The following is a 26707-nucleotide window of genomic DNA, read 5'->3' as shown; positions in this document are numbered from 1 at the left end:
ACGCATAAAGCCGTGGACAGAGACCTGGCTATTGCAGAGGCCGCATACGACCTTGGTGACAGTACTGGCCTTCGAGATTGGGATTGGGACAACAAGGCGCTCGGGAAAATTGGGAGCATGCTGCTTGCCATGGATTCTTTCGACATGGTTGCTCCACTGAGATGGCGTCCGCGTAGTAGGTGGGGGCAGGCTCTGGAGCTTGCATTCAGGACACTGGAACGGGGCTGATAACGTGGCCCTGTGTACTCGTGCGTGCCTCGTCAGTTCGTTGCGTCGTGCAAAGCTCCGCCGGCAAATGAAACAAGTAGGCCTGGTTGTCCCCTTTTCAACTGCGGCATCGGAGGCGTAGATGGGTGCATATGGCTCTTCTTGGGTCGGAGCCATATCTTGGTGTGGGTTGCTTTTCTCCTCGCTCAGATCTTGCATGCTCTCGCTCTCGACCGGTCCCGGCTTCGCTGCAGATTGGGTATCCTGGCCTGTCTGTTCCTCATTTTGCTTGCATATAGAAGCTGGAAGTGATGGACAGGCGCTACGGAAAGTTCGGGAGATCAACTCAAAGCTGCCCTCCATATAAAACATAAGCTATTGCATAGCCTTGAGTGATCTGGCCTCAGCTGCTTGATCGAAAACAGTTCCCGACGCCCATAACTGCATCAGCCTGTCGATATTGAGTCTCAAATATTGTCCCGAACCATTATAGTGCTGATAAGGATCCTCCTGCAGTCTTCGAAGACCAGCTTCGTCGTTTTCTTGCCGAATTTATGCAGTCTGTTTGAAATATTCTTCCCGCCGCTTCTGAAGCTCCAAGTGCTTGAAACGAGATCGCCAATAGTTCAAGGTATACTCTGCTGCCTTGACTTCGCTTATATCAGCGTCTCGCGCCTTTAATGAGTCGATATCACTGCGCAGCTCCTGCACAGTAATGCCTGCATCGATCTTATGCATCTGGTCTTGTATGATGTAAATGGGGGCATGGGGATCATAATGTCGCGAGATGCTATAAAGAGGGAGATCCTCCGTGGAATCTGCGAGATCGCCGAAGTGTATCTTCTGGAGGTTGACTCGAATATTTCGGCTCTGGTAATCCTTCTGGAATGTCTTGTTTGTATGTTCCATGATGTAATAGCGCGTGATGCTGGTTGTTTGCTCTGTTTGCGGCTTGTTAGACTATAAGCTCTAATAAGGAAAGAGAGAAAGGGGGTGATCCGGGGGTCGGTAGGGAACAAACTCACTATTAATAGCTTCTCCAGCGCCTACGTGCAATGCGTAGGGGCGTGGCACTGTCTCGAAGCTCGCTACGATGCAGAGCCGGAACCAATAGGAGCGGAAAGTAGCGTAACTCAGTATTATCACGCATTTCTGAAGAATCTCCTTATCCTAATGCAAAGCTGTGCAACTACTGCTATTAAGAATAGGCTGATAGATCACATCCTTTATACACTTATACTGTATCTGAAAAGCACCTAGCTTCCACGCCAGGGCAACAAGCAGGTGGGTGAAGCAGAGAAGTGGAGTAGGCATCATCTCAAGATCAAGCTCGAACCTAGAACATGGTCAGATGCGTATCGAAAGATGAGTAGCGGGGTAACAACATGCCTATCCTCATCTAACCCAACCAGCAAGGCATCTCTTCTTCTCTTGTTCCGGAAGAGAGTCAAGCTCGATTTCAGTTGTTGGCCTTCCGGACAGCTTTCATCCCGTTTCAGCTACAGTGAAACATCCTTTCATCTGAGATTGGGCACCATTCCTGGCCAGCAGCCAGGAAGAAAAAGGATGAGAAGGTATATGTGGAACATAATGCAGTTCAAAGGCGGCATAGGGATGTGGTCAGCACGCTCCCATAATGTTTGCAGCAGTCTTCAAAGATCCTCAGCTGTTGCATCCGTCTTGATATAGTTGCTATCAATAGTGAGACCCCACTTGTCCTTCAGTGTGGTTGCGATCTACTGAAAGAATGCATTAGTTCAAACAGCTTAGTCAAAAAAGCAGGAAGTTGAGCTGCAGGTAGAAGAGGCAAAGCGGAGAGCTAGGAGCACAGGCTCGCCTGAGAGCTCGGATCGGAAAGAAAGAGGGGGCGAAGGAGGAAAGCATAGACTTACTCTGGTACTATCGCAGACTGGCCCAATATCACGAGCACCAGCTGTGCCTTGAGGCCGGGCTAGTTGCATCCAAGCCTTGTCGGGGTTCCTTTGTCTCTGCGGCCTTATGATCTCAGCCTCGGCAGCAGCAATCAGCTGCTTCATTATTCCATTCGCTGTCGAGATGCAGATTACTGCTTTCTGTCTCATCGTATCAGCTGTATCCCAAGCCCGGGTAGAACAGCCTGATAACTTGATATAGTTGTCGATGAAATCTAGGACGAAAATTTTGGACTTGTAGTCATCCCGAATAATCATTTCCCAGACTTTCTCACAGTCGATCTCTGGATGCTTCAAAGACATGAAGCTGGCACTGAGTTAGCTAAGCAAGCTAGATGCGCACCGATACAACAAAACATACGTATTCCAATCAGAGAATATCCTAGCACGGTTATCCTCTGTGCTTTTGGCTAGCTTCGGTTTGCTGTATTGCGGGAGAAATGCATGCCATTCATCTTCGTTATCTTGGGTTGTCGTATTCTGCACATTGAAGCGCGATATTCCGGCCTTCCTGCGACCCATTATGCAGAGCAACAATCGATCAAGAGGACAATGCAAGCCCTCACAAGTCAAGACTGGGCGAGAAGTGAACAAAGACCCGCCGAGAGAGAGAGGGGGCACGAGCGCAATGCTGGGAACTGCAATCAGGAGGGCATTGAGAATATATCCAGTGTACAAGAGAGGGAGCGAGTAACAAAGGAGGACAGGCAGCAGGCTGAGTAAAGGATGAGCTGAAGCACAAAGGGAAGCAGCAGGGAAGGCAGGATGGGAACAGGTAACTTAAGTACTACATAGACAGGAGCCTGCCCCACGGAGCCTCGCGAATGCAAATAGCAGGTGGGGCCACAGGACGCGCCCCTTTGGAGACACCAGGGCTGCGCGCCCCTCCCACCCTTCTGCCCCCCGAAAATAAGGTGGCAGCCATGCAAGTCGAAGGAGACGTCGAAACGGAAGAAGGACGGAAGGAAGGACGGAAGGCCGAAGGATCGTAGCCGGGGAGTAGGGGGCTGAGCCGGGTCGGCACCGGAAAAATGCGCTATACTGAATTGAGGGAAGCTGAGTCAGCGAGTATGGTGCAGCGATTTTAGCACTCCGCCCAAGGTATGCCCCACTTTCGTCCACTTGGTACTGTGGTGCCAAACCACATCCCCTGAATGCAAACCTATTGTCCTGCTCAGTGCAATGCGTCATCTTTCTCAAATGTCAGCATGAAACATCAAGCAGCTAACACAAGGCTGTTATTTGGCAGGATGTGCACGGGCCACTTCAGACTCATGTATGTATGGTCGGGAAGGCGAATCAGGACGAGTGGCACTCTTGTCAACAGCTCTAGTGTGGCGCCATCCCACAGAAGACAGGCTACCTCCAGTTCCTGTCTTCTTGCCAGTCTGACTGACTTTAGTCTTCCAATATCCTGGTCAAAGACAGATATAATCAATGTGTAAGCAGATGTACTGTAGTGCTGTTGAACTGCTCAGTCAAAAAGCCAATTTTCGAGTTGCTTGCACTCAGTCAATTACTAAGTACGTTCTTGAGAGGGCGCGGGCTCTCCATAGTAGATCCTCCCTATTCACCATCTGTGGCTCAACGACAGTGGCCTGGCAGCCTCAAGTCTTCCCTTTTGACTCGAAATCGCATCTGCTTACTTCATGCATGATGGACATCAAGATCACACTGTATCTTGGATTGTCAGCCTGGGAAGATGCAGCTTGTGCAGCACTGGCATGTTTCCTATATGTTCAAATGTCTGCATTGGCTCCATATCGCAGCAGCCTATCTGAGATAATCACCTGGCTGGCTCTTCTTTTTCACAATGAAAAATGCAATTCTGAACCTCAATTCAGATGAATGAATGGGAATTGTGTCATGTTCCACGCACTGAGTTGTGACAATTTGGAGCCGAGGTCTGGGCAGCTGACTGAAACATCCAGCCAATCGCTTGGATGAATATCCGACGAACAGATTCTAAAGGCAGAGCATATGCTGCTTTACAACCCATGAATCTTGTGTCGGACAGCTGCCTAAGCATTTGAATTGGTATAATCATCATAGTCGAAAAAAAAAGTTCAAGATTAGGTTGGAGGGCGTAGAAACGTCAATGGCAGGGGGAAATTATGAGACCACCATGGTAAGAAGCGCTCTCGAAATCACAGATCCTGGCGAGACAGTGTTTAACAGCAGGGACTGTTTCTGACAAGCACACAAAGTCCTGTGTAGGACAACAAAGTAGACTGATGCGCAACCACTTGAGTAAGAACAGGGTGCAAGGAGTCAGTTTGATTGTGCCAAGGCTCTATAATGAGGTTAGTGTCTGGAAATGAAAAGTACATGGAAACAGAACTCAAGGTGAAGTAATATTGCAAAGCTCCTTCAGCTCGAGAATCTAGGCAGCCAATAGTTGTGGTAGAGAAGGCGCAGGTACAGGTACGTGACCTTCGCTAGATCATGAGGCCACAGATAGGAAAGACTGCAGGATTGATAGAGATGTATACAAATTCAACAATGAGCAGTCCAATGAGACAATCAACTTGAACAGCTGGATCATGAAAGATGGGGTCATGACTGACTTATAAATACCAAAAAGATGCCTTGAAGGGTCTCAAGGGAAGGGGGGGGGGGGGTGGGTGAGAAGGTGCGCGTGAAAAAGCAGGCCAAGTATACATCTGGAGCAAGTAGAGAACGTGGTGGTCCAGGAAGGATTCTAATATCCCATGAACAACACTCTACCTGGCTCGTACTTCCTACCTTGCCACCCACTTAGGCTGCAGTATCTCTACTGGATTCTGACCTTGATCTCGAAAGTCAACCTGGTCCTCCAGCTCAAGTCTGGACCTTGACCCTAACCCACCCCTCGCCTTTTTCGCCCCTCCCCAGCACATCAGAGTCTATTAGAATAAACAACCCACTCCCTCTCCCCCTTCTAACCCACCGCGTCAACAAGGGAGAAACAGACAATTCCATCATCAACATCAGCATTGCGTGAGAACTGCATCGTGTGAGCAACAGACTACGCCAACCATCAAGCCAGACAAAAAAGTAAAGATCAAGAGCAGTCTTGAAGATGGCTTCCATCCAAGATGGAGGGACTGCCTCAGCCCAGCGCGCCTCTCAAAGCACCACTGGCTACAATCGTGAGCCAACCTACACTTTGTACTATACCAATGTGGAGCGCTTTCATTGCCAGCGCAAATGCATGATCTTGCTGAAGGGTGGCGAAGACGAACACGAACATGGACAGGAGGTACCCTTTTGCTCCACTGGGATCAACCAGCTCTACTACAACACGATTGGTCATGGTGGCACTATCAAGATCATCGAGCCTCCCAAGAGCCAACTCCTGCCTCTCGCCAAGCTCCTCGACATACCCAGTCTCTTGCGCTTCCCTCTGCCCCCTATGGTCCTGGCAGCACCCAGCATCGCTCTTCTGGAGAACACCCTTGTCAAAGCTCTTAACCTCCTGCACAACTGCAACATCTCCTTTCCTGTGACCCGTCACAACCAGATGTCTCTGTACGGAGATGACTTCAGCCTTGTGGATAACTGGAGCCTATACTTGCACTACAATCCTGATGCTCGACAGATCCACATTGGGTCGAACGTTTCCCCAACCTGGAAAGAGGATGAGCTTGCGAAAGCCAGATTTCTATTGTTCATCCCAAAGGTATTGCTTCAGACCATCCCATTACTACTCATCACTCTGACCAGTCTTTCTAATATGATACCATCGACCTGCCTAGATCATCACGTACATTCGTGACAAGAGATTTGCGACAGCTGGCGCCAAAGTCTTCCTCGACAATAAAGCACAGGATGACCTCTGTGATTACTTCCATCATGCTGGCATCATTCCTGATGTGGCTCAGTTTTGTGCTACCAAACTCAGCCCATGCACAGCAAAGTTGGCTCTGAACTTTGTCTTTGGCTATGTGGTCTGGGGCATGAGCAACTGTGCCTACAAAGTCCTCCAAGAAGTCTTTGGAGACTCTGCAATGACAAACCCATTGTCAATCTCACACAATATTCACGATGCCAATGCAGTCTATGACTTTTACAAGCAAGCTGTGAAGCAGAAGGTGGAAATGTACAACCAGAAAGCCAATAACAGTAACCAGGTACAGGTGAGTGTGCAACATGATCGTGGAAAGGATAATGGATTGTACAGCGAGGGAATTATTATGGTAATTAACAAGAAGGACAACTAGGCCAACAATCAGACCGATGTCAACAATGACTATGATGAGGGCGATGGCACCCTTGTCAATGACTTCGACTCGGAGACCTACTGCCGCGACATGGGTTATCTTACCAGCAACAACAGCATCGAGTACAAGCTCGAGCTCGAGCGCATAATGATGCTGGATCGGATGACTCTTTCACGCCTCATCATCTGCCGTGCTGAGATTGCCCAGCAGTTAAACCACCCACACCTCCAAGAGTGGTGGGAGCAGGCTGCTGAGCTCTACAAAACCTTCTTGGTTCTTGACAACACTGGACCATCCACCGTAAAGGTCACATTGTGCAGTATGTTCCAGAACGGCGTGTACAAGCCCAGGAAGGAGCACCATCCCAGCAACCCCTTTCAGCATTTGGTGCTCCGAGGTTGCCGGATCTGAGAGCACTGATACAGGTCAGTGAGAGAAGACTCATAGGCAGTATGGTTTTGATAGGGGTGAAAGGGGCCAGAATCCAGTATCCTGAATAAGGGAAAGAAAGGGGGGGGGGGGAAATAAGAAGTGTTCGGAATGTTGAAGACCATAAATTTGGGGGGGGGGGGGGAACAAGGAAACAGGAAAGGAACATTTGGAACGCCCAAGTACTCTGAATGGGGGGGGGGGGGTTCTTTGACTCGCAGCAAAATTCTGATGACTCGCTACCGAGATGTTGCGCAGAAGGTGCTCCAACGGGGGACGGAAGGTACTTACTCAAGTACGTACTCAACCAGGTAGCAATCGCTGGCAATTCAACACTTTCACCCTATCCAACTCTGACTGAGTGAGGAATTCCACGCCATGGAGAATGCAACAAGAGATACCAAGGATGTTTTAAGGGGGGGTTGTTGTTGGCTTGGGCAGCCTGGAAGAATGAAGATGTGCAGTCTCTGCGCTTTGTGAAGCCATCCACCACCACCCCGACCCCCAGTCACCGCTACCACGCAACTCTCTTCCAAATCTGCGAGTGGTCGTTGAAGTAGCAGGGGCATGCTTATCTAAGAACGCCAAAGACCCTTGCTGCTGTGGGGTACAGGGTACCATAGTACGGTCGTCACGTCTCGCAAGGGTACAACATTTGCGATACTTTTTAGCTGCTGCGGGAGCGAGCGGATCGGCCCTTCATAGTACAGTAAATTTTCAGATCATGGCTTCACCGTGACATCCTCTCCACCTCCCTTCTCGTCCACAAACCACGCCAGCCAGCCATGTCGAGCTTTTTATCTCGCGCAGGCTCCGACTCACGCATACAACTGGCCGCCACAGCCGTCATCTCAGGAGGCATCGTGGCGGCCGGGATCCTGAGCTACCAGCGCCTGTCCCACGAGAAGCGAGTCTCGAGACTGAAGGACTCGATACCAGACCCGAGCGAGGACAAGCCCCCACAGAAGGTGAGCCGCTCATGACTACTTCTCACAGCTAGGCCTAGTTCACCAGCCCGACCTGTTCTTATCCTGCAGAGAGAAAGGGCGTGTTTGGAGGAAGCGCTGATCACTAACAGCAACTCGTCCCGCGCCCATGAACAGCTCACCAGTCTCGGCACCATCCCCGCCCCCGACAAAGAAGATCTCCGAACCGAGGCGCTCGCACGGCGCGCCCAGGCCGGCGACTTTGATGACGAGCTGATCCTCGAGCAGCTCGCCCGCAACCGCGTCTTCCTTGGGCCCGAAGGTCTCGACAAGCTCCGCAGCTCGTTTGTGGTCGTGGTCGGCTGCGGCGGCGTGGGTAGTCATGCGACAGCCGCCTTCTCCCGGTCGGGCGTGTCGAGGATACGGCTTGTCGACTTTGACCAGGTCACGCTGAGCAGCCTGAACAGACACGCGGTGGCGACCCTGGCAGATGTCGGGCTGCCCAAGGTCCAGTGCCTGCAGAAGCGGCTGCGGGCCATCGCGCCGTGGGTGCGCTTCGACCTGCGACAGGAAAAATTCGACTCAGACAGCTGCGAGGCGCTGCTGGGCCCCTGGGCCGAGGACGGTCGTGCACCGGACTATGTGATCGACGCGATTGACAACATTGAGACCAAGGTGGCCCTGCTGCGATACTGCCACGACCACAAGTTACCTGTCATTTCGGCCATGGGCGCTGGGTGCAAGAGCGACCCGACGAGGATCATCGTGGGCGACATCAGCAGCAGCACCGACGACCCGCTGTCAAGGGCCACAAGGAGGAAGTTGAAGCTCCAAGGCGTGACACACGGCATCCCCGCCGTCTACTCGACTGAGAGGACGGCCGACGGAAAGGCACAGCTGCTGCCTCTGGCCGAAGACGAGTTCAAGAAAGGTTCCGTGGGTGACCTGGGACCGCTTCCTGACTTCCGCGTGCGGATCCTACCAGTCCTCGGCACCATGCCAGCCATCTTTGGCCTCACAGTGGCCAATCACGTTATACTTCACATCACAGGCAAGGCTCTCCCTCCCGTCACGATTGCACAGGCGCCCACCTCTTTCCCTCACACGTGTCGCCGCTGCTAACCCTCCCTCTCCTCTTCGTTCTCTTTGCAGGCTATCCTACGGACTACATCGAATCCAAAGGGTCCGGCAAGCTCTATGACTCGGTTTTCTCCACCATACAGGCCAACGAGGAGAGGCTGGTACGGTCGGAACCGGGCGCCCCATCAGATGTCGCAGTGGGGCTCCGGATCCCCCTGACCGTTGGTGAGGTGGCCTTCTTGGTGGAGGAGATGTACCGTGGCCGCAGTGCCATCAGTGGTCTGCCGACCAGGCTGCACCTCATCAGGTGGAGGAGGCCACAGGACAGCATCTTGAAGACTATTGGCGAAGGTGCAGAGCTGCAGAAGTCCACAACACTGAGCATGAGTGAACTGGTGTGCATGACGAAAGAAGAGCATAAAATCCATGAGAAGCAGGTGCTGAAGGGTGACAAAGCCCCTGAAGATCTATACGATGCTGAGACCATCAAAAGGGTAGAGGCTAGGATGGCAGAGATCAGGGAATACGAACAGCATAGGTGGTGAGTGAGTAAGTGAGTGTGTATGTATGAATCAGACCATAGACCAACACTAGATCACCATTTGATGCACACACATATGTATATATGGTTTTACCTATAAAAGAAAAAGAAGAAAAACATTCAGATACCCCTGAGCCTCTGTCTGTACAGCTTGGGTTTTCTGCTGGAAAGCAGTCAGTGCTCAACCGAATTGCCAGACAAAGAGTTTTGATTGTATGATTAAGTCATCAATTTGTAGCAACAGCACTCATGTTAATAGAGCGCTCCACACCTGAAGTGTTGTATCAAGGAAATCTGTGAATTACAAGCCTGCAGATTTTCTTCATAAGTAGCCACGGCTGAATCACGTCTTCACCCACTCTCATAACATTCGAGCTGATTTACCTCCAACTTGAGATGTTCGCGATTAGACAGAAGCAGGCGCTCCCGGGTCACACCCCCTTCCCACCTCTGACATCGCTCCTTCCGTCTCTGAACTATATCACCCAAATTGATTCACTTGTAAAAGAGGATGCGTGTGAACCCTTGCTAGATGATTAGGATGGCCGTAGAAGTGATTGGGACCTGCCCTGCACAATATTAAAGGAGTCAGACAGCCTAATATTGGCTTCAAGTTCACCTTTTTCCATAACCCTCTGCCTTTCACTCATGCTATTCAAGACCCTGCAGAGCTGTGTTTTTGATTTTATTTACTGCATGAACATTCAAGTCACGTCGATATTTGTGTCATCTCCTGCACTTTCATGACAAGTCACTACGTGATGCTGGTTGCCCAGCAGCTCGTGCATCTCCAGCTTTCGGTAGAACGCAAGGTTCAGTATTCATCTGAATTTCTCCCTTCTCTTACCCCTTCTGTCCTTCACACAGCATTCTGTTTTCTCCATCAACACGACCTGCACCACTTGTGCATGCTTGATTGAAAAGCAGTATGTGAATAGCCCAGTCTTTTTACCAAGCCCCTCCTCCAGTCCTCTCTGGCCCCCATGATTAACAAGTATATATAAATCTAGCAAACAACAGCCAACATCTTGTTGACGGAGCACCATCTACTCAACAACAACAACAAACAATCAACCATCAGCATACGCAAAACAACATCCATATTGCCCATAATGGTTCACGCTGTGGACGCCAAGGAGACCATCCTCGTCTCTGCAGCAGATGATGAGAATAATGGCCAGACTGTCCGCATCCTCATCACCCTGTCTGCTATGACTACCACGCCTGTGAAGATTGTGGACATACGGTCTATGAAGAAGAACCCAGGTAAGCTTGTCACTGCGTGCTTTTTCACACAGATAGACTCTTGTCACAGCTACTGATGGATGATGCTCTAGGAATGACCCCAGCTCTTGTTGCCATTGTCAAGTGGTTCGCTGGAGTCACTGAGGCAGAGGTCGAAGGCAACAAGTCGGGCAATGAAATCCTGACGTTTCGGCCCAAGTGTCTCCCTTCTACCAAACTCTTCAAGAAGGAACTCAAGATCAACTCTGGCTCTATGACAGCCAGCTCCGTTATATTCTTCCAGACGGTCCTGCCCCTGCTCCTTTTTGTGGGAGGCAAGGCCAAGACCACCATGCCCATCGAGCTGAGCATTGACGGTGCCACCAACTGCCTCGATGCCCCGAGCTACGAATATCTCGACCAGGTCTTCCTGCCGGCTCTCGAGAAATATTTTGGCATCAAGGTTACCAGCAAGATGGTCCGCCGTGGCTGGGCCCAGATGACTCCAGATCCCAAGACTGTGCAGAAGGGAAAGGTCACGTTCAAGTTCCATCCTCTCGAGTGGGGCTCAACCCTCAAGCCATGCCAGGGAGTGCAGCTGTGTGATGAGGACGAAGACAAGCTTGGGGGCTGCCCTGATGTCGGCTACCGACCAAAGTTCCTCAACACTACCATCGGGAATGTGGCAGTCACCATGATCACTCCAGTGGGCTTTCATGAACCACTGAAGGACGCTCTGATCGAAGACATCGAGAATCGATTCCCTGGCGCTGAGCTGTCATTCAAGTGTGAGGACAGTGGTCATTCTGATCGTTTCTACGTTCTTGTTGTCGCCAAGTCCGAGTACTGCCAGTGGGCTCGGGACATCACCACCTGCAAGCGTCTCAAAGATGCTCATATCGGCTCCATGAGCAAGGAAGTCTCCAGCCAGCTTGCAAAGGACCTTGAGGATGAGGTTGGCGGTGAGCATGGTGACTGTCCAGTCGACTCCTTTCTCCAAGATCAACTGGTCATCTTCCAGGCTCTCGCTGACGGGCGAACCTGCTTCCCTCGCAACCGCAAAGACGAGTCCACTGAGTCTGCCCTGAAGAATCTGCACCCTGATTTTCCACTCAATGAGGATCTGGTCAAGAAGCTGCCAATCAAAACTGGAGCCTCCAACGACTCGATGCACACTCATCTGGCCAGGTATGCCGCCAAGTTGATGCTTCCCAAGGCGAACTTCTACAACGACGGCAAGGTGTGTATTGGAGCTGCAGTCCAAGTGGCAACCAAGAACTAGTACCAAGCTGGAGGTCTTGCAACATTGGGGACAGGGAGTGTTGCTATGCATCACAAAAACCTTTAAGAAGGGGTAGGTAGGCAACGGGCAAGGTCAACGAGAATGGAGAGGAAGGGATGGCATGGAATGTTGCATGAATCGACTCTTGAAGCAGTCAGCAACCAGGTTTTCAGGGTTCATGTCTTTAGTGGGGGGAGAAAGACTACTGATGGTGATGCGGATCCAGAAAGTAGGTCCAGTGTACTCATCCTCTTCCTTTGATCTCCTGTGACTTTTCTATCTCTGTGTGGCCCAACGCCCAAGATCTCTGCCCTTGCGAAAGGCATTGTCTCACCACAGGCTTTCTTGCCCTTTCCCTGTCCATATGCTGCTGCCTATTGTGCCGGGTCCTCTTAAGGGGCATTTTCCATAGGCATCTCGAGATGTGAAAACCAAGAGTGGGGATGACAAAATGGGGCATAGACACTGTGCATATTGAGTTCCTGGGAGCCAGACTTGCAACCTCAATTGGCGAAGAGTTGAGTCGACATGATGCTATTGCAGAAGTGGTCTGCTTGTGTGGTGTTGTTTTTAGGCCAAAGGCTGGCCTCAGACAAAGTAACACGCAGGCAAACCTGCTGTTGAAGCGCGTTTCACCGTAATAGAAACAGGCAGATGTGATGCTACAATCCTCAATGTATCATAACAGGCTTGAATGTTTACAAGCTACCTACTCCCACACTTACGTAAGACCTGCTTCATGGCCTGGCTGCTATCATAATGGGGCCCGTCGTGGCCAGATAACAGCTGTATAATAGTGTCTATGCTTTTTCACATTGCGCCCACTTTATAAGCTCACCTTCAGATGCAGTGATCGGGCCGAGCCGTTGTCACAGCAGAAGAAGTCAAGGGGCCCTACTACCGGATCCCTTGCCTGACAGGTGCCATCGGCTGTCTTGATTCAAAGTGCCAGAGTGCTGCCGCTACGCTCCTTTCAGATTGCTTGATAGTTGTGGTAGGTATCACCTCTATAGAAAATACTGCAGTGAGCTACTGGTGTTGTGTGCAGACTTTGCAGCCAGAACAAGCCTTCTTCAGTACCACTGATTACGGCCAATACATCCTGGGAGACCCTGGCAGGACGATACCTCGAAAGCATGATCATCTGTGCCTCAAAGTGCTGTCTCTGTCATGGATCATCTCAACTCCGTTGCAGTGACCACAAGACGCGCTGTAAAAAGAGACCCCACAGGTATGAATGAAGCTACAGTGCGGCTGACCAGGCCAGGACCTCTAGAGCCTAACAGCGCTTGACAAGCCGACTTTTTGATCGCTAGTACCAAACATGGCAAGTAATGCGTACGAGGCTGCTTGACTCGGGAAGAACGACTTCGCTTCGGGGTAGTGGATGGGTCATAATCTTTCGCAATCCGCGGTGGTCGGACGTCTTGGACTCAGCCGTTTGTCTCAGGACTGATCTGTGGGAAGAGTGCTAGTTCTTTCTGGCCTTGTTGAGGCCGGGAAAGCGGACTCGACATATCCAGTGCTCTAGAATGCTCTTGGTGTCCACGAGTGTATATCTTTGGGAATTAAAAGGCAGATATAAGGGAGAGAAGGAAGAAAAGAAAGAAGAAACAAAACTCAGGGGAAACCCCAAGTCACAGACGATGAGATCCACCTAGCACCTTGTCATGAGAAGTAATTACTGGAAAATGTTGACTTGCTATCCTCTCCTCGTAAGGCCCTTGAGGCTCATTATGGTGTTGAGGGCATCAAGAACTGTGGTCTGCTCACAAAACACCTGGAAATTAGGTTGTGCTGCCAAAAGATGATGAAACCAGAATCTCAAGCATCTTCTCTCTGTAAGCCCTGACGGCCTCGTCCAATCCTGTCCGCGAGGCTTTCATTCCCGGCTGAATTGTGCAGTCTGTTTGCAAAGTCCCGTCCACCGTACCTCTGCGACTTGGCGCGCGCTCGATCATCAGCCTCGCGCTCGGCCTGCTCCTTCTGCGCCAGAGCTGCCAGACGGGACTGCCTGGCCCTATCCAGATCTGTCGCATCGCTCTGCATAGCCGCCAGCTTCCTGGCCTTTTCCTCTTCGTCATCTCCGTTCCGTCGCGCACCTGCGTCGCCTCTGCTCGGGATATCCCGATTCCTGGCTCTCTCCTCCTTGACATTGTCGTTTCGTCGCTTGTCGTGATAGCCTCTCCTACGATCCTCCTTTCGTTCGTCGTATGAATAATCTTTTCTCCGGCTATCCTTGCGATCGTCGTATGCGTAGTCTCTCCTCCGGCTTTCCTTGCGATCATCGTCTGAGTCGTCTCTTCTCCGGCTGCCCGCTTGGTCGCTGTCGGCGTAGTCCCGCCTCCGGCTCTCTCTGCGATCCCTCGAGCCGTAGCGGTGGCGCTCCCGTGTCCTCTCGCGCGAGTCAGAGCGCCTGCTTCGCCGGCGTCGTTCGTAATCTGAGTCCTCATCGTCGCGTCGCCGCGGGCTTCGCGAGCGGTCTCTCGAGTTATCGCGACGGCGTCGCCTCTCATCGTCGTCACGATCGCGGTATGATCGATGTTTGTGACTGCGGTGCCGCTCTTCCTTGCGTTTCTTGGGCTCCTCTTCCGCCATGCCCATCTGTGCTAGTAGCTGCCGCCGCCTCGAAGGGTCTTTCATCATCGCCTGGTATGCCTCCTGCTCTTGCCGTTTGATGGCCACAAGGGGGTCCTCCCTAATCTTCGCCGCTGTATCACGGGCAGATGCAACAATGGGGACGGGCGCGCCCACTGAGCCTGTAGGGCCCACTGGTTTCTCGAGTGTTTTGGCATCGTCACCACGGAGGATGGAATCGATGCGTCGCTTGCCGAGCAGGAAGGCTTCGCTGGAGAATTCGTCTCGCCCGCCGTCGTTGGGGCCCTGGTACATCCAGTCGACGCGGTCGACACGTTTGGGTCCGCCCGAGGCCTCGAGTTGTTTTTGCGTCTCCTCGATCTGTCGCTCACGCCTGATCTCATCGATCCTGGCCTCGGTGATTTTACGTTCTTGCAGCGCTGCCTGCTCTGCATCGAAGACGCGGCGCTGGTTGGTCATCAACTGAGGATGCCATGATTTCTTGAGATTGAGGTCGTTGCCTCCTCCCATCTTGAACCGCTGAGATCACGTTCCCGCGTGTATCGATCTGTCTTTCTCTCTCTCGTGTGTATGTGCGTATGTGATTAGGACGAGGGTTCGAGATGAGATCGTGGCCGAGGACCTGTTTGCGAGAGTGGGAGGGAAAGAGATGAGTGGCGGCAGTGGCTGGGTCAGGCAAGTTAAACATAAATTGCTTGCTTAAGTAGCAAGCGGGAGGCCTTTTACGTGATCATCATTATCGATAAGAACCATCCCTGCGTTGAGGTATGCACACTGGCACTCAATTGTGGGTCCCCTCTGAACCCACTGAACCCGTTTGCCCGTACGCCCTAACCCCCTCCCCAATCTTTCACTCAGCCTTACATGGGTTTTACACGTCAGAGGCAAGGCAGTACAACAAAAAAGTGAGACTTGTTTCTCTCATCCTTTTCCTCCTTGGCATTCTCTCATAACTCACCGCCGTTAACACCCGGAAGGAAGAAAAGACGGGGCCAAGAAAAGCAGGAAAGCAAAACCCGGCCCAAAACAATTACCGCGCCAACCACATCTGCACAACTTCCTTTGTTCCCTCCATTGCAACATCGTCCCTGCTCTGGGCTCACACCCCGCCTACGTGTTATCTCCATCTAAGTCAAGATGTCGGACGACGACTTTATGCAAGAGTCGGATGAGGAATATGACTTTGACTACGATGACACGGATGGTGATGAAGACTCTGGTGATGTCGACATCGAAAATAGGTACTACAACGCCAAGCAGCTCAAGGTCTCCGAGCCCGAAGATGCTATCAATGAGTTCCTGGAAATCCCGAAGCTGCAGGCAGAGAAGGGCGAATGGGGGTTCAAGGGGTTGAAGCAGGCCATCAAGCTCGAGTTTAAGATGCGTCGATACGATATGGTTCGTTGCTCCCGAAGATGGTTTCTGTGGTGGTCTTGGTGTTGTTGTTGTTGTTGTTGTTGTTGTTGTTGTTGTTGTTGATGATGATGATGATGATGATGAGAGCTTTTGCACTAACCTGCCCTAGGCTATTCAACACTATGAGGAGCTGCTTTCATACGTCAAGTCCGCGGTTACACGAAATTACTCGGAAAAATCCATCAACAATATGCTGGACTACATCGAGAAGGGCTCTGACCCCGAAGGCGCCGTGCTCTGCATGGAGCGCTTCTACGCTCTCACCTTGGAATGCTTCCAGACGACCAACAATGAGCGTCTGTGGCTCAAGACCAACATCAAGCTGGCCAAGTTGCTGCTCGATCGCCACGACTACCTGTCTGTCAACAAGAAGCTCAAGGAGCTGTACAAGGCCTGTCGCCGCGGCGACGGCTCTGAGGACACCTCCAAGGGCACGTACCTGCTGGACATCTACGCACTCGAGATCCAGATGCACGCTGAGACCAGGAACAACAAGCGGCTCAAGGCACTCTACCAACGGGCACTCTGCATCCGCTCCGCCGTGCCCCACCCCAAGATCATGGGCATCATCCGTGAGTGCGGCGGCAAGATGCACATGTCGGAGGAGAACTGGCAGGACGCCCAGTCGGACTTCTTCGAATCGTTCCGCAACTACGACGAAGCTGGCAGCCTGCAGAGGATCAAGGTGCTCAAGTACCTGCTGCTGACAACCATGCTGATGAAGTCCGACATCAACCCTTTCGACAGCCAGGAGACGAAGCCTTACAGAACCGACCCCCGCATAGCGGCCATGACTGACCTTGTCGAGGCGTACCAGCACGATGACATACACAGGTACGGCCGCGTCCTGGCCTCTAACCAGGACCTCCTGGCCGACCCCTTCATCGCCGAAAACATCGACGAGGTGACCCGAAACATGCGCACCAAGGCTGTTCTCAAGCTCATCATTCCTTACACCCGCATGCGCCTGGCGTGGGTCGCCCGCGAGCTCACCATCTCCGAGCGCGAAGTCGTGGACATCATGACCTTCCTGATCATCGACGGCCGCATACATGGCAAGATCGACCAGCAGAAGGGCGTGCTGGAGATCGAACGCCCTCACGACGCAGAGCGCATGGTCGCGATACAGAATATGTCGGCTGCGCTCGCCGACCTATACACGACCGTCTTCAAGAACAGCGATGGCTTCCGGAACTTGGACTCGGGCACCACCTCTGAGGTGGACCTCGCCGGCGGGTATTTTGAAATTTCGGCCCTCGCCGGAAGTCGTTTGGGGCAGGTTATGCGGGGAGGTACCAGCAGAGGAGGACGAACAGGAGGCGGAGGCGGACGAGGTGGAAGCGGTAGCGGACGAGGTGGAGTAGGAGTAACAAGTGTACGAGGGCGAGGGCAAGGAGGTCGTCGAGGAGGAGGAAGAGTAGTGGGCGGCCGAGGAGGTTGTGGAGGTGGTAGTGCAGGTGGACGACGAGGAGGAGCAGGAGCAGTGCTGAAGGGGCGTGGCGCAGGGAATGTAGGTCGACGAGGAGCAGGGTTCAGTGTTGGAGGACTAGGTGGAAAAGGAGCAGCTCTAGCACGATCAGGAGGACGACGAGGCAGAGGGGCAGGAGGAGGCGGAGGAAACTTCGGTGTGGTCAACGATGAAAACAGCAGCGATGCCGGCGACCGCATCAAGGTTTCGGAGGACGTGTGGAGCAGGCACAAGCTGGCGCTGTTCTAGGCCAATAGCACCACGAGATCCCCTCGACCCAGGTCTCGCTGGTGGACTCCTGCAAATATCGTGCGGCGGTGTCTATGATAGTGGTGTTGTAGAACGTGGAGGGAAGAGTATTTTTTTTATTTTAATAGAGAATTGGCGTTGGAGACTGTGATGGGGAGACTGAGCGTTGTTGATCGCCCCCGTCCCCCTCTCTCCCTTTTCTTTTCATTATTCCCCTTCCCAAAAGAGAAGACTTGTATTTGATGGTGCAATTATGCGCACAGCATCCACAGGTTCTGTTTTGATATTGGTGGTCAAGAGAGCATGATTGATCGGTACAGCCGCATATATCTCAGCAATAGATTGATAGACTGGTCGTGTATGCATGTGGACTTCTGTTATATTCTTCTCTCAATATGGAATGAGTCAATTTCCAAAAAAAAAAAAAAAAAAAAAAAAAAAAAAAAAAAAAGGGGGAAAAAAAAAAGGGAAAAAAAAAAAAAAAGAAATTAGAAACTGGTCAAGGTACGCGAAGACAATAACTAATCAGCCAGGCCTTGTCTCCACGATAAGTGAATAGCCTGTGGTTATGAATGATTAATCGATGAACGCATTGAATTACGGACCTTACGGACCTATACACTCCTTCCAAGTTGGCTGCAGCCAGCCCAAAGAACAACAATAGAGGTTACAGACAAACTATTACTGGCCTCCCGACAGTGATTCTCCTCCTTTTTGGGGGAGGGCCGCAGGGTGTTTTGTGTTTTCCCACCATCTAGCAATTGCTGAGAAGATGCAGACTAGATGTGCGCAAGGCTGTGTGATGAGATGAAAGCTGAAAGGTGTGGGGCAAGAACAAAAAGAAAACAGAAAAACACAACTATCGTCATCAAGCCAAGGAGGCCTGGGAGGAAATCAATCCAAGCAATGAACGCATCCAGACCAGGGCATGACCACCATCCCACCATCTTATCGCCAACCATTGTACCTGGTTTTTTCCAGCCCTGATAGGCCTCCAGATAGATAAAAGAGAACCATCTCTGATGTCGCAACTGCGACGTCCAAGAGAAGAATGCGGGAATGACCTGCAAGCTCCTGTGATCGCTATACATGATCAATAATGCAATGGGTATAATCCCCTTCTCTGCAGGCAAGCTTCGTTTTTTACCACATTAATCGATTTGATAGCCTCGACACCAATAAGAAAAAAAAGTATCAAATCAGGCCTCTTCAGGCTTGGGCACTTGACCCCGGCCTCCGGCAAGGGTGTGCCCTTAACGTCGACACCTCGTTCTTTGATTGTCATTTCTCCTTTCTGTTATTACTTCCATCGTCACGAGAATGCTGGGATTCTCTCCTCTCTTTCCGGATCCTCTTCCGGGTCGCCCTCTCTAGTCTCTCCGCCTCGTCGATTACTTCTGGCACATACTCCTCTGGTGTGAAGTTCGGGTTGTTGTAATGTGCCTTGTTGAAATGCGAGTTTTTGAACGACAAGCTCTGGGTCGTCTGCTCCGGCCAGGAAGTGACATCGAAGGGCTCCTCGTACTGGTATCTGCTGAATCTAATCGAGCTCGTTGGCGTCGTGGGGGTCGTGGCGGAGGGAGGTGTTGGCTGCGACTCGGTGGACACCTGAGAACAGGTGGTCGAGTGTGTGCAGGCATCAGACGCTGTCTGTGCCCCAGGAGGCGTTGACGAGGGATCCGGCTGGGGCTCCGGAAACCATGACGTATCGGCAAGCTGGGCCATGGGCGACAGCGGCGCGGCACATGGTATATGGACAAGAGGGTTTTCGAAGCCCCAGGCCGCAGGCATTCCCGGAGCTCTTCCAAAGGTAGTAGGGTCAAAGGCCACCCGGTTGACTTGCACCTGGACCGGATCCCGCTTGTACAGAATGTCGTAGTGGCCCGGGCGGTACAAAAGGTGGATAAAGGGACCGCCGTCGTCACCTGACTCGGGGAACCGGTGGGTGTTAACCTCCGTACCTGCACTGCGGTCCAGATAAGCTATCTGGAGGACAAACCCGATCGGCCGGAGAAGGACCTCGACCAGGAGCACGATGCCAAGTTCCTCGATTTCTCGATCTGGCGGCTCGAGCATCGACATGCAGTACCCCTCAATACCAGTCTCACACCAGGCGTCGTACTGCTCTCGGTTGCCCTTGAGCCATGATGCCGCAAGTAGTCGGAGGTGGTATAGCACGCCCATGGACCCATCGTCGTTGAATGTGTCAGCAAGGATGGTGTGGGCAGCAGCTGGGTTGTGTATGTTGTCTGCGATGTTCTGGAAGAGTTGCAAAGTCTCCTCGACAAAATCCATAAACATCACCGGGTCGTAGCCACCACTGTTGACGAGGAAGTCGTTCAGCTGTGACAGACGCAGCTGTTCTCCCTGCACCACCTCCCGGCTGCCCGTATGGATGAGCAGCTCGAAGTAGCAGAAGCCGATCGCTGCCGACAAGTTAGTCAAAGGAGCCTTGACGGACCGCGGTACTGTGTGTACCGATGTTATCGTTCCGAGTCAGGCAACTTGGTGATCCGGGCTCTCACGTGCACGGAACCAAGTTTGTGGGTGCTGGCTACTTACCTCTCCATCCACAGTTGCCGTCGCCCTTGACCGGCCGGTAGTGTGAGTAAGTATGTGGCAGGGCCTATCAATATTAAGAGGTCAGCGCTGGTCGTTTCTCCCCCCTCTCTTCCACCTCTTAGTCCCTTGAGCTTGGAACAAAAATTGTTCGCCCAGAGAGTGTGACATCGACAGCATAAACACATGGATTGAAGAAAAGAAAAGGACCTACCATCGTCTTGGCTACATAAACGGGGTCAGCTGTGGTGTATTCGGCGGCGATGGCGTCGATAGGGGTCTTGGGGCCCAGGCGGGGTCCCTATCATCGTTCTCAAATGGTCAGCTTGGCGATCGAGAGCGAGACAGCTTCATGCCATCAGAGCTGGAGAAACATAAAGACCAGGCTCGAGATTGGCAGAAGAGAAGACAGAAATGTTTGCGCACCTCGAGCTCGGGCTGCCATGTTCGGGCAGCAGCCTCCTGGGCGTCCAGGTCGTCCTGGTGGCTCGATCCCGCCTCCATCGCGTCGCTGGGATGCGAAGGACGAAGGCAGATGCGAAAGCAGCGTCGCGGTCCGTCGTTCTCGTGTTTATGATATTTGCGGTTGATGTTCTTGGGATCGCAGCTGGGGACGTCTTCGAAGTGTCGAAGGATTCCTGTTGGGTGCTGCTGGTCCTGAGAAAGAGCGCCGTGGAAGGAAAACGGGGCGGTGGTCGTCGTCGGCGGGGCACCTGTAGCGTCGTCAACTGGGACCCCGGCCAGGGTTGGGTCTGCGGGCGCTGGAACCTCTGCCCCGCCGCGGCTGCCAAACTCAAGTGCGCTAGAGCCAGCAAGTGGTCCACCAGATACAGAGGCCTGCCTAAGGGTGCCAGGGCAGGGGCCAGGGCTGTAGCCAAACCGGTAACCGGGCCCAGGACAGGGGTCATCTACAACCCTAGAGTCCTGTCCAGACCCACCACCACCACCCTCTGCAGACCCGGGCAACAATACGTGGGGCGCTTGCGGGTAGCTGCTAAAGTCGGCCTGGCTCAGCCCGTCATATAAGCTGTCCTGCTGAGCGTACAAGTCATCCCTCAAGGGCTGCAACAGCAACGATAACCCATCATCCTCTAGCCGTTCATGGTCACTTAGCAGGAAACCCTCGAGCGGGTAGCCATGGTAGTCGACGTTAGGGTCGAGCGGCGTTGGCTCAGGTATGAACGTGTCTTCGTGGAAAATGGTCGCGTTGCTATCGGCCGCGATGTAGTCGGACTGATCGACTGACAGAGGTGAATTCGCCAGCTTGTCCAGTCTCGCCACCGTTGATGGCGCTGTTGCCGTGGGATTGCGTATGTGTTGTATATATTATTGGTTTGTCCCGACTCCGTGTATCCTGTTCCGGCTACAAGGTAGTATCCCTTGTCTCTGCGTTGGGTGTGTCTTACACTGTGATCTGTAGGATGATTTGCCTTTGACCATCAGCCTTCAGGTATATGTACACGTGCTTGATGGATAGAGAGAGAGAGAGAGAGAGAGAGAGAGAGAGAGAGAGAGAGAGAAAGAGGGCTGAACACAAGCCTTTAAGCTCATGACAGGTGAATCAAGCGCCGCGGGGTTGGGTACGTACGACAAGTGAATGTACAACCTAGACGGCCCTTGCGCAAGGTACGGAGTTCTGTGCACACCTAGTCTTTGTGTGTAAGAGGCAGTTAACTGACAGGCCGCGCCAGATCTCATTCCGGACCAGGTCACCAATCTGTTGAAGGTGTGCTGTGCCTCACGTATGGTAGGACGAGGAACAGCAGTCACAGCCAGTTGCGTGCAAAGGCTTGAAGAGTTGAGATAGTGATTCGAGGAAGCTGTTTACTGAAAAAGCACGAGTCAATTTAGGCCATCCGGGGCTTGACAGACGAGGTCGCCTAATGATTCTGGAGATGTCTGCAGATTGAGTACTCGGAACCGGCACAGGTGAAGCAGTGATGTGATTAGGTATCTAGAGAACAACAATCGAGAGGTGCAAGGCCAGCAGAGGGGCCCTAGGAGACAGAAACCGAATCTCTTGAATGAAAGAACCCAGCTGGACGCACACACAGGGTAGATATCGCGATGACGAGAGGTCAATGGCAATGGTAGTCACCTCGCCTAGCTGTTGTAGTCAACACGTCTAGGAGATGGGGCCAATGCCGCAGATCAAGCTAAGCAGGTGGATAGACAAGTGCTGACTGTTGGAGTTGTGGTTGAGAAAGACCAGGAGGACCAAGTAAGCCAGACTCGTGAAATAATAACATGAGTAGTACACTTCATGGCACAGGGCGGTGACAGACGGTTGTGCCTAGAAGGAAGCTCAATGTATGAAGGAACGTCGGTGCAAATATGTATGAAGACTCAATGGACAGAGAATATTAGTTCATTTGGGCGTGTACGGATGAAGGTGGTTTATTTAAAGGGAGACTTCCCTCGTAGCAACCAGGGCCCCACAGACCCGAGCCAGGTAGAGAGACAAGGCGATCATGGAGTAGGGTATGGATGATGGTGAGGGGCATAGGCCAGCGCCCTCGTTCCTGTATGTGTAATACAAAGATACTTGGGGTTCCGGAGGACGCTTTGAACGGATCTGTCTTGTATCCAGAACGCCGGCTACCCGTGAGGCAAAGACGCACTGGCCCGCATCAGTGACCGTTAGACAAATGCATCGAAATGTAGCTGCTACCACTTCAACCTGACGTCCCACGTCGATGGCCGGCCAGGTGCGCCACCCCTTCTCTCTTTCATGCTCTTCTTCTGTTCTTCCAGCGACAAGGGGCAGGGACGGGAACAGGGAAGGTGTGGATCCCTACTAATGTAGAGGCCACGTGTGGAACCGTGCTGGGTCAGAAATGCTGGCCCTTGACGGCATCTCATCGCCAGGAGGCAAGGTTGTCCACAATGCCATGCCCCCCTCCCTCCCTTGGCCTGCCCTAGTCTCTATCCTCTGGCGTACTGCCCAAATGCTGAATACTGGGCCCCGCAGCGCAACAAAGGGGTTCTCGGATGGGGAACCTTGTCGTTGCGTTGAAATGGGTGTGCTCTCTTGGAGGGTGATGTTCTCATTATATTGGTGTACCACTGCAGCCGCCTCGCAGAATGAGTATCATTGCAAGAAATTAGCAAGGGGCCCCCCTGAATCCCTGATGGGAAGCGGGCGGGCGCGAGAAAGAGACAAGAGAAGACGGAAAAGCCGAGAGATGCGAAGAGGGTGGGCTCTCGGCATGATTCTTGGGTGAGTGAGAGCATTGACTGGCTGGAAAGGTCGGGTGTCCGTCCATGTCTGTAAGCCGATCCGCAGAGGGTCCAAGCCTCAGCGTGGTTCAGGTCGACAGGACATGCTGTGTTGAGGATGTAGAATCAGGAGACGGAACTTGAGCAGCAGGTTGGGATGGTTGACATCCACTACGGACCTCGAGTGTGTGGTCCGAGACCCTATGTGTTGCTCCACCTGCACTGTTGAAGGGCCGGCCCTTTTCCCAAACTGCAGCTGACTACAGGAACATGGTGGTAACCATATAGGAGTCGTCAACTGTAGGTCAAGTGGCGCGTGAAAAGGTGGCTGTTGTCATGTACCATAAACGTTGTGGTACGTGACCATGCATGTGAATCAGGTGTGAACAGAGACACAATAGGTTAGAAGGGGTAAATGGAGAAAGAAAGGAAAGTAAAGAAGAGAAATTTGATAGATAAAACCAGAGACAAAACCAAAGTTTGGGGGGAAGGCGGCGGGGTGCGCGCCGGGGGTAAATTGGTGGGCAAGCATTGGTATTGGGGCGTTTCCCCGCACACAGGGGCCAAGGGACCACACCATGCAAGCAGGGACCGCCTAGGAACCAACACCATGTCGAGGAACCCTGGCCCTTTCCCTGCTCCTCCTCCTCTCCTCCTCCTGCTGTAACTGCACCTCCTCTTCTTGTTGTCTGTGGCGGCGGCACAGCTGCTGAAGAATTATCAGCTCCTCGTATTACGACAAGCCAGTCTCTTCTGGCTTGTGCATTCAACATGTCACTTTCACAAACCCATGACCTACGTCTTATTACTGTCACATTTGCCAAGTCCTTTGTGCAGCGTCTCGTCCAATACGTTTCATCGCAACACCATCCCATGCAAGAGCCCACCAGCGACAAAGACGATAGGTCCACGTCTTGCCTAACGGCAGACATGATGCGATCAGACTGGACTATGCAGTATACAATTTGGGGGCCACAGCGGGACAGACACACCCACTCACACCCACCCACTCACACCCACCCACGCATCCACCCAACGCAACATGTATCCACACACACATACACACACACACACACACACACACACACACACACACACACACACACACACACACACACACACACACACACACACACACACACACACACACCCCACCCACCAGCGAGCCAGACAAATAGACGGTCGAACAAGCTATAGGACGGGCAGACGGCGCAGACGACAACAGAGGCGGATCGATGGGACATCGATCGAACATGGAACAGGAAGAGAAGGAGGTCACATCTCCACGTCCGGCTGCCGTTCCCGTACCGTGCGTCTCTTGAGTATTAGCACACGCAGATCATCAGACCATCCGAGACCAGACCTCTTCTTCCCACTGCAACACGACAATACTATAGTACTTCGTGCAGCTATAGCTCGTTCAGGACCTCGTTAGAAGTCAGCAATTCCAGCACCTTCCCACCCACCACGGTGCTGCCTGCCACCCTGCCTTCACACGACGCTCGACCGCGCTCGGTCCAGCCTCTTAATACCCGGCATATATCCACAAAACCCCTTCCCACGCTCACCCCTTCTTTCCGGATCCTCTATCCGGACCTTCCCGCATTCCCGCCTGCTCCCAATAATCATGATGCACGCTGCGCTGAGGAGGGCGGCCATAACCACTCTTTTTCTGTGTCCTATCCTCAAGAGGCACTGAAACTTTCCGAACCAACACATGTTGCAACAGGCCATGACGCGGCGACCTCGCTGTGGCCATTTCAATCCACAGAATAGCCACCAGTACTTGCCGATCAATCGAGCTTGTTGGCCAACACATTATTACCCGCCAATGCAGGCCAGGCGGGTTGCTGTGGGGATATCGCTCTATTCGTCCCCTAGGAGGCTGAGGGCATGCGCCCTGTTCAGTCAACACGTCCTACAGGCGGTTTCTTGACATCATCCAGTATGAGCAGACAACATGAGACTAAAGAACGTAACAGGGACCTTCTCGCACAAACAAACAAAACCAACACACGTCTTCTGCCTCGACTGCAAGCGCGCAAGGGATGACACGGTGGGAAAAGATCTTCAGCCGCCGGAGCTCGGGCAAATTTACAGTAGGCCCCCTCTCCCCGGCCCGCCCAACACCAAGTGTTGGTTGTCACCGTTGCATCAAAAATTCCGTTCACGACTATCGTTTGCGTTCAGCCGCGTTGCGAATGGGGATAGTTTTACGAGTGCGTGTGTGATCCAGCTGGCTGTCGTGCACCCCAAAGGAGGCCACCAGGCTTCGGCATGATGCTCTCCCACCAACAATCTCTGGCCCTCTGGTAACACCGTACGGAGCCTATCTGGCCGGGCATAGAGGTGCCTGACATGTCTCAGCAGGCTGCTGCTGCTGCTGCTGCTGCTGCTGCTGCTGCAGGTAGGCCGCACCGTATTTAATTTGTGGGCCTACCTATTTAACCTTGCAGATAGCCGCCGCAAAAGATCGGCAACCGTGCTGTGCTGATCCAAGAGGCTACCTACAGTCATCAACGCTCACCACGCTACTATACCCAGCAAGCCGTAAGGCACGATCCCTCTACTTGTTGCTCTACGTTGGCAAAAATTAGCTTCGTACCTCGCAGGCTATCATCCATGGTACTGGACGGTTCCGCCCAGCACAAGCAGCGTCTGAACCTGCCGAGCCTTTTGACATGTACCATCCCAATGAGATGCAGGCCTGTATAGCGCAGTTGCTCATGCTGCTCTTGGCCTTCAGTCAGCCTATTCAAACTGGATGATCATACTGGGTCCGCAAGCTTTGCTCCTGAGCTCGCCGAACGCTGGGATCTGAAAGGTCCTACCAGCCTTTCTGGTGGGGAGCATCTTCTCCGGCAGATGGCCTGGCTCTCGCGACCACTGCTTCATTGAAGCATTTGGGCCGATCTTACATCTACATGGTCACCCTAGGCGTAAGGTGGTGGTGTGGATGGATCGCCCTTTCGGACAACCAGGGTCTTTTCGAGGCTTTTACTAAACATGTCTTGGCGTTTCTCTTTGAATTGTTCCCTTTCTTTCCTCTTTCACTTGATGAATACTTACCTTCTCTCACCTACGTCTGACAACGGGGGAGTTCGTATGTACAGGCTCATTAACGTATGAAGAGTGAATTACCCGACGGCTACGGGCTTCGTTCGAATCTCGATGATTCGTCTTGGTCGCACACACAAAAACTACGTACAAGCCCCAACTGGTCGAACCCTCGTTCGTTGCAAGATTCGGTACAAAGCTGTGATTGCGATACATTCAACCAGCCACGGCGTTCATGGACCCGGTCTTCGCATGGAGCGATCGAGTTCGAAAGGACCCAAACAGTCGAACCTCGGGACCGCCATATTGCAGCTAAAGC

The 26707-nt window shown here is 52.5% G+C and overlaps 6 protein-coding genes across 6 annotated transcripts; 4 read left to right on the top strand and 2 right to left on the bottom strand.

Annotated features, from left to right (window-relative positions):
• Positions 1-5199: 5199 nt before the first annotated feature.
• Positions 5200-6751, top strand: M406DRAFT_71547 (uncharacterized protein; the record flags this gene model as incomplete). The annotated part of the gene is made up of 3 exons (XM_040925479.1): positions 5200-5799; positions 5876-6256; positions 6353-6751. 3 exons carry the CDS (start codon positions 5200-5202, stop codon positions 6749-6751), a joined length of 1380 nt encoding a protein of 459 aa, XP_040779514.1.
• Positions 6752-7554: 803 nt separating this feature from the next.
• Positions 7555-9393, top strand: M406DRAFT_344685 (uncharacterized protein; the record flags this gene model as incomplete). Its single annotated transcript, XM_040922000.1, has 3 exons — positions 7555-7737; positions 7873-8746; positions 8848-9393. 3 exons carry the CDS (start codon positions 7555-7557, stop codon positions 9318-9320), a joined length of 1530 nt encoding a protein of 509 aa, XP_040779513.1. The 3' UTR covers positions 9321-9393.
• Positions 9394-10428: 1035 nt separating this feature from the next.
• M406DRAFT_326982 (EPT/RTPC-like protein) lies at positions 10429-11822 on the top strand (the record flags this gene model as incomplete). The annotated part of the gene is made up of 2 exons (XM_040920154.1): positions 10429-10582; positions 10654-11822. The coding sequence occupies 2 exons, from the start codon at positions 10429-10431 to the stop codon at positions 11820-11822; spliced, it is 1323 nt and encodes a 440-aa protein (XP_040779512.1).
• A 2502-nt stretch (positions 11823-14324) lies between these two features.
• Positions 14325-15067, bottom strand: M406DRAFT_286470 (uncharacterized protein; the record flags this gene model as incomplete). The annotated part of the gene is made up of 1 exon (XM_040918682.1): positions 14325-15067. A coding segment is annotated over exon 1 (606 nt), but the record flags the coding sequence as incomplete, so codon positions are not given.
• A 248-nt stretch (positions 15068-15315) lies between these two features.
• M406DRAFT_98660 (uncharacterized protein) lies at positions 15316-17699 on the top strand. Its single transcript, XM_040926419.1, has 3 exons — positions 15316-15818; positions 15946-17055; positions 17103-17699. The coding sequence occupies exons 1-3, from the start codon at positions 15558-15560 to the stop codon at positions 17181-17183; spliced, it is 1452 nt and encodes a 483-aa protein (XP_040779510.1). The 5' UTR covers positions 15316-15557; the 3' UTR covers positions 17184-17699.
• A 1135-nt stretch (positions 17700-18834) lies between these two features.
• M406DRAFT_249635 (cysteine proteinase) lies at positions 18835-20413 on the bottom strand (the record flags this gene model as incomplete). Its single annotated transcript, XM_040916627.1, has 3 exons — positions 18835-19979; positions 20116-20179; positions 20327-20413. Coding segments are annotated over 3 exons (1296 nt in total), but the record flags the coding sequence as incomplete, so codon positions are not given.
• Positions 20414-26707: the final 6294 nt, after the last annotated feature.

This window comes from Cryphonectria parasitica, assembly GCF_011745365.1.
Source record: "Cryphonectria parasitica EP155 unplaced genomic scaffold M406scaffold_2, whole genome shotgun sequence".
NCBI lineage: Eukaryota > Fungi > Ascomycota > Sordariomycetes > Diaporthales > Cryphonectriaceae > Cryphonectria > Cryphonectria parasitica.
This window is presented reverse-complemented; position numbering and strand designations above follow the sequence as displayed.